Source organism: Humulus lupulus, chromosome 1 (genome assembly GCF_963169125.1).
Source record: "Humulus lupulus chromosome 1, drHumLupu1.1, whole genome shotgun sequence".
Classification (NCBI taxonomy): domain Eukaryota; kingdom Viridiplantae; phylum Streptophyta; class Magnoliopsida; order Rosales; family Cannabaceae; genus Humulus; species Humulus lupulus.
The window spans coordinates 155,861,074-155,868,115 of NC_084793.1; the positions used below are offsets into that span (position 1 = coordinate 155,861,074).

General features: G+C 34.8%; 1 protein-coding gene across 1 annotated transcript; it reads left to right on the plus strand.

Annotated features, from left to right (window-relative positions):
- Positions 1-283: 283 nt before the first annotated feature.
- LOC133799496 (adoMet-dependent rRNA methyltransferase spb1) lies at positions 284-6,401 on the plus strand. The gene is made up of 11 exons (XM_062237512.1): positions 284-877; positions 1,598-1,645; positions 1,726-1,884; positions 2,074-2,120; positions 2,293-2,449; positions 2,560-2,621; positions 3,095-3,284; positions 3,512-3,601; positions 4,424-4,566; positions 4,654-4,774; positions 5,099-6,401. The coding sequence occupies exons 1-11, from the start codon at positions 404-406 to the stop codon at positions 6,116-6,118; spliced, it is 2,511 nt and encodes an 836-aa protein (XP_062093496.1). The 5' UTR covers positions 284-403; the 3' UTR covers positions 6,119-6,401.
- Positions 6,402-7,042: the final 641 nt, after the last annotated feature.

Consider the following 7,042-nt stretch of genomic DNA (forward strand, 5'->3'; position numbering starts at 1 on the left):
TTTATTAAAATTTGAAAATAATTTTTTTTTAAACCTTTTTAAACTTTTCCTTTATTTTTTTTTCTTCAAATCAACGTTTTATATTGTTACAAAAAAAAAAAAAAATTACCAAATGGGTTTATTATTTTTAAAAATAAAAAACAAAAATAATTACCAAAACATATTTTTATTTTTTAAAAATAAAAAGAAAGAAAAAATTATATTTCTATTTTTATGTTTAAAAAATTCAAAAACCAAAATTTTAACAAACACAACTATTATTAAAGTCGAATTAACCTCGCTTCTTTCAACAGAGGGAAGCCTCTCCTGCTGAAACCCAAAAACACTATCAAAACCCTAAAACCCAAAAACAGCAATAGCATTCCTAAAACCCTAATTCGGAACCAACAAGCAAGCTACAGCCATGGGTAAGGTTAAGGGAAAGCATCGTTTGGACAAGTTCTACCACTTGGCCAAAGAACATGGCTACCGTTCTCGAGCCTCTTGGAAGCTGGTTCAGCTCGATGCCAAGTATACTTTCCTCCGCTCCTCCCACGCCGTCCTCGATCTCTGCGCCGCCCCAGGTGGTTGGATGCAGGTCGTTGTTCAGCGCGTCCCCGTCGGCAGTCTTGTCGTCGGTATTGATTTGGTTCCCATCGTTCCCATTCGTGGCGCCATCGCCGTCCAGCAGGACATCACCAGGTCCGAATGTAAGGCCAAGATCAAGCGCATAATGAGCGAGAAGGGATGTACGGCTTTTGATTTGGTGTTGCACGATGGTTCTCCCAACGTTGGTGGTGCTTGGGCTCAGGAAGCCACCAGCCAGAACGCCTTGGTTATCGATTCCGTGAAGTTGGCTACCGAGTTCTTGGCACCTAGAGGCACATTTGTTACCAAGGTATGGCTTTTATTCTCTCTCTTTTTGTTTAACTGGCGAATTGGTTATTGGTGTTTTTCTTTGGATTGTGCAATTTTGATATAATAATAAATCAATATTTGTGTTAGTGATCCAGATATGTTCCAAGTCTGGTGTAAATAATCAGAAATGGCATGTAAACTCAAGCAAATGTTTAGTTATGCACCTAAATTAGTTCAAGTTAGATAATGTATCTTTAGGCTGTGCATTTCGATGATTATTGTTGGTACTCGATTATCGTTTGAGCGAATAAGCTTGTGATTTTTTTTTTTTGGTTGGGAACATATAGAATCTGCGACCGGCGCGGCAACTATGATATCTTAATAAAGATAAATATTCGCTTTGGTTGATTCAACGTTGTTTATTTTTATGAATGTAAACATATTTTACTACCTGAAAATGTTCTTGCAGCTCTGAAGTATAGTCTAAATTCAGAATTTAGAGAGTTTTGTGTTCCATTTTTATTTATGTTGTTTAGTTACGCTGAAGTCAATCTACAGTGTTGCTCCCATCTTACATTTCGAGGAGCCTAAATTTTATTAAGCTTGTTGTGAAATGTATTTATTTATTTATATTAAAGGAATTAGAGTTCAACCCTAATAACATTTGCATCTGAATAATGAATCTTCTATTTGATCTACTGTGTCGTAGTTGTTTCTGTTGTGAACACAATGCTGAATGTGTTTTGTTTTTTCGTATCAGGTCTTCCGATCTCAAGACTACGAGTCTGTCAAGTATTGCCTTTCAAGGGTGTGTTCTCTTTTTTCTTTCATCAAAACTATAATGTTTACTTGGATATGCCTGTAATCTACTCTTGGTAATCATTGCAGCTGTTTGAGAGGGTTGAGGTTCACAAACCAGCAGCTAGTCGTTCCTCATCTGCAGAGACATATCTTCTAGCTTTCAGATATAAGGCTCCTGCAAAGATTGATCCACGCATTCTTGATGTGAAACATCTATTTCAGGGATCTATAGAACCCCCGAAAAAGGTGAATCTAATCAGAAGTAACTAATAACTTCTTTCTGTTTACACACATTAAATTCCCTTAGTACAGGAGCACTGATCGTAAATGATTGTTAAAAGTATTATTATTATTATTTTTATAGCTAAGTACCATTTTTCATTTATTTTTTCTTTAATTGTAACTATTTCTTATATTTTTAAACTGTTAACATAGGTAGTGGATGTACTTAGAGGCTCTAAGCAAAAGAGACACCGTGATGGGTAAGAGTTGTCTCTAAATATCATTTCATTTATTTTGTTAGTTCTATATACATCTTTCTGAACAATATATGAATACCAGTTTAAATTTTTCACCTGTAAAATTTGGTAAGTTCATAAAAGTAGAGATATATAATATATGTCACAATTGTTGCTGATCACACTTTTATTATAGATATGAAGACGGAGACACAACTTTGAGGAAAGTGTCAACAGCTGCAGATTTTATTTGGTCTGACATTCCTCTTGAGATCCTTGGTTCTGTTACTTCCATAAGTTTTAAGAATGAGACTTCTTTGCCCATTCAAGATCATGCTTTAACAACAGAAGAGGTATATTCCTGTTTGTTTGTTTTTTTCTCTTTGTTTTTATTCTCATTTAGAGTTTTTAGTACCCTTGGAGAGCTTATTGTTCAAGTGTTTTAAATTTCATAATCGGGCAGGTTAAAATTCTATGTGATGATTTGCGTGTCCTGGGGAAACAAGATTTTAAGCACCTTCTGAAGTAAGATGTGCAATTTTTTTTTCTTCTCTTTAGTTTTTATATTTTAAGTTCTAAAAAAAAAATGCTTATTTAACTGCATGTTTGGTTTATATGTTATTTTTTTCTTCCCTCTATTTGGGTTTGGGCTGGGTAAGTTGGGGCGTATGTTATAATCAGAATCTATTGATCACTTTGGTAGGTTAATTTGTCTTGTTAAATCTGGGTATTTTGTTTAATTTTCTCTATGAAGTTTTCTTCAAAGAGTCATGGTTGGTTGTCATTAATTCAAATCTGCTCAGCATTGGGCCTGTATGCCCTGCTGACTGCAGCTTTCTTATCATTTAAATGGTCTGTGATATTATTTTCTCTGTAGAGGAGCACGTCTTTGTCTATCCCATTGTATCATTGCAACATGTGCATCTCTATGTAGTTGTACTTGGGTTTTCTTGTGCTGATTTTTTTTTTCTTTTTTCATTCCATTTTTGATCATATAGGTGGAGGATGCAGATTAGAAAGGAATTGTCTTCCTCAGAGAAGACTGAAGCTACTGCTGCTGTAGCTGCTCAAAATGAATCTAAGGAGGATGAAGATGAGAAAATACTCAATGAGATGGAGGAGCTAACAAATGCTATGGACCGCAAGCAGAAACGGAAGAAAAAGCTGCTTGCAAAGAGAAGAGCTAAGGTTTGTTGTCTACATATATCTATATATATGTATGTATCTCTCTCTCTCTTCCCATGCGTAACTGCATGCAACTTACATGTGCATGGTATGATGGAAATAGAGTTTCTATTATCTTTTCTATTAAAGCTTTGCATCTTTATATATGTATCTTTCCTCTTTCTCACCTATCTACACACAACTTACATGGTTTCATGATTTGTTGCTACTTGCTTTTCGTTCTAATGAAGGACAAGGCACGAAAGGCAAATGGGATGCAAATAGATGCATTGGATGACGGCTATGTTGACCATGAGCTATTTTCTCTCTCTTCTATGAAGGTATGCTTTCACTTACTGCAGACTAAGTCCTGGGTGTCCCACTATGTATAGGTTTGGGTTTTTAAAATCCCTATATAATGTCAATATATGTTTGTTATCTACTATAACTACCTTATATAAAGAGTTTTTTTAATCTCTGATCTTGATTTATTATGGATATAATATTGATCTTTCTAGTATACAGCAAAGATATTATAAAATTAATTTTAGTAACAAATAGCATAAAAATAAAATATTATTAACAAATAAATAATTAAATCAGTCAGATAAGCCTCGCTTATATTAGTAGGTTGTAAAAGGTGATCATGTATTTTTGTAATGTTATCGACCCTTTTCCTCCCTGATCTCTCTTTTTTTTTTTTTTTTACATTGAAGTATTTTGCATTGTTAGTTATGGTTTTGATAATATTAATGCTGTTTGTAGATTTAGTACACTTCCACGTTAGATTTGTGGTGGTAACATGTACATAAATACATATTTTTTTTTTGATCAAACAGAAAATTTCATTGATCAACCAAACTAATACAAACAAAAGGGAGCAAAAACACTACCCTCAGAACTTACAAAGATTTTACAAATTCAAACATTTGCCTTTCTCTAGTAGATAAGTGCCTAGAATATACATAAATACATATTCTTGTGCTTTAATGTTGGTTTTTTATTTCCCTCTGCACTCAAGCTTCTTTCTATTGTAAAATTACAATTTTTTTTATTTGCTTTTACCGAAGATCTTTTGATGTTTTTAGTTTTACTTGTAATGGTAGTTGAATATACTAAAAATGTTATGTTGTCTATGGTGTTATATAATTGTACTTTTTCAGGGAAAGAAAGATCTTGTGGTGGTAGATTCCATGGAAAATGAGGATGAGAATGGTAACTTGGGTGATAGTGAAAATGAAGAAATACATGATGAGGCTCAACATGATTCACCCAGTGATGTAGATTCTGATGAAGAACGGAGAAGGTTTTTTCTACTGTCTTGTCTGGTCTAAGTTCGATATTGATTAAAACATTTGTTGTGTCCTGATTAAATGTTGTATTTTCACGACAGATATGATGAAAAAATGGAAGAGTGTCTTGATCAGGCTTATGAACAGTACATGTCCAAAAAGGAGGGAAGTACAAAGCAGCGGAAGCGGGCGAAGGAACTGCATTCTGAAGATGTTCTGGAGGTATGATGCTCTTGTGATTGTATTGATAATGATAGAGCATCCCTTGCATGACTACAAGAATCACCATTTTCACATGACTTGTCATGTGTCATTTATTTCTGCATTTTCTTGCATTCCAGTAATTGTTCTCTGGAGTTTATATTCCTGCAAGATCTTTCATCTCAATGGCTTCTTTAAAATGCTTTTTGTCATGTTTTGCGACAGCTAATTGTTTATGAACAAGAAAATGGTGCATTTATATAAGTGTGGAAGTGGGTTTGAAGTCAGTTCTCATTGTGTATTGTTTTAGTAACTGTGGCTCTATTCTTTTTGGGGCCTGTACAGGGCGGTGAGGATGATAATCAAAATATCCAATGTGATTATGATTCAGATAAAGACCCTGGTGATCAAGAAGGGAATCCTCTGATGGTACCACTTGATGATTGTGAAGTTCCAACACAAGAAGAGATTACGAACAAGTGGTTTAGTCAGGATATCTTTGCTGAAGCTGTTGATGAGGGAGACTTGGAAAAGTCTGATAGTGAAGATGAAATGCAGGCTGCCAGGCCAGAAAAGTTTCCTTTCCCTGAAAAGGACATGGTAAAGTCAAGAAACCTTGCTGTAGCATCCAATCGTTCTCAACATCAATCTTTGAAAAAAGAAGATGATTTTGAGATAGTCCCTGCTCCAGGAACGGATTCAAGCGATGACTCATCTTCAGATGAATCGGATTTGGATGTTGACACAAAAGCTGAGATACTAGCTTGTGCAAAGAAGATGCTCATGAAAAAACCAAGGGAGCAAATGATTGATGATGCCTATAATAGGTACATGTTTGATGATGAGGGTTTGCCCAAGTGGTTTTTGGAGGAGGAAAGGAAGCATCGCCATTCCATTAAGCCGATAACGAAGGAAGAGGTTAATGCTATGAAAGCACAATTCAAAGAAATAGATGCCCGGCCAGCGAAGAAAGTGGCAGAGGCCAAGGCCCGAAAGAAGCGCGTTGCCATGAAGAAGCTTGAGAAGGTGAGGAAGAAGGCCAACATAATTTCTGACCAGGCAGACATATCTGATCGTTCAAAGACGAAGCAAATTGAACAACTATACCGGAAGGCCGAGCCTAAGAGGCCTAAAAAGGAATTAGTGGTTGCAAAGAAGGGCGTTCAAGTTAGGGTTGGCAAGGGTAAAAAACTTGTTGATCCACGGATGAAAAAAGACTTGAGAGCGAGTAAGGCCAAAGGCAAAGGCAATTCAAAGAAGGGTAAGACTGGTAAGTTTCAGAAAGGGAAAGGGTCTGCAAAAGCTTCAGGACAGAAGGCACAAAAGGGTGGTTACAAAGGGAAAAAGACGGGCATGCGTGAATAAGCTGTCGGTTAAATATGAAAATAGGGTCATTTGCAAGATAAAACCTCTTCAGATTTTTTTATTATATTTATTGATTTTGACCTCGATTCTGCTATGAGTCTAGGTGCGTAGAATTTGCCAGAAGACAAACAATGAAAATTAAAAAATTGATTGAAATGCAGCCGAGCTCTGTTGTCAGTGAAGCAATTTTGTTCTTATGGTCCCCTTTCCGTATATTTTTTTTTCTTATTTTAAATGTGTAGTAAACAAATTGATTTCTTATTTTGAGGCCTCTATTTTGCGATGTTCGGTATTCTCTTTGCTTCTTGCCACTGCTGGTTTTATTTGCAAAAATTCTGAAAGTAGTTTAACAATTTCTATGAGAAAAATGTGACCTTTTGTGACAATAAGGATTGATTTTCTGAATAGGGTATACCTTCAAACGTAGTACGGTCCCATTGAATTAGTAGTTCATTTGCAACCGATTAACCAAACATCATCAATTAGTTTTTCCTGTAGTTTTCAAAAATTAATATTTTCTTGTCATTTTTTTTGTAATGCCAAAGAGCACCTCCGGTTGTCAAACACCTCAAACTGTGGCCCAAGTTAAGACGTGAAATTCTGCTATTGGTGTAAATTAATATTGAGTCCCACATATTTTAATTAAATTAAATTTCAATGAAAATATGTAGGTTATGATACTAAATCATTCCAATTATGTATTTTTACTTTGTAATCATATCACTTTCTCACACATTAATTTCTCTCTTTTTATTTTATCTATCATTTTCTTTTAAATAACTTTCTATCTCATCACTTTCTTTTCCCTCAATTTTGTCTCCTTATTTTTCCATCATTTTTTTCTTCATATTACTTTATTTTATTATTTATTGTAAACTTTTGAAATAGTTCACTTTATATATATATTAAATTTTTCAGTCAAGG

What these genes read in the sequence shown, in the direction of transcription:
- LOC133799496 (XM_062237512.1), top strand. Translation starts at nt 404, where the DNA reads ATGGGTAAGGTTAAGGGAAAGCATCGTTTGGACAAGTTCTACCACTTG. An exon ending in GATTTTAAGCACCTTCTGAA is followed by an intron (nt 2,622 to 3,094) that starts GTAAGATGTGCA and finishes TTGATCATATAG; the next exon opens with GTGGAGGATGCAGATTAGAA. An exon ending in ATTCTGAAGATGTTCTGGAG is followed by an intron (nt 4,775 to 5,098) that starts GTATGATGCTCT and finishes GGGCCTGTACAG; the next exon opens with GGCGGTGAGGATGATAATCA.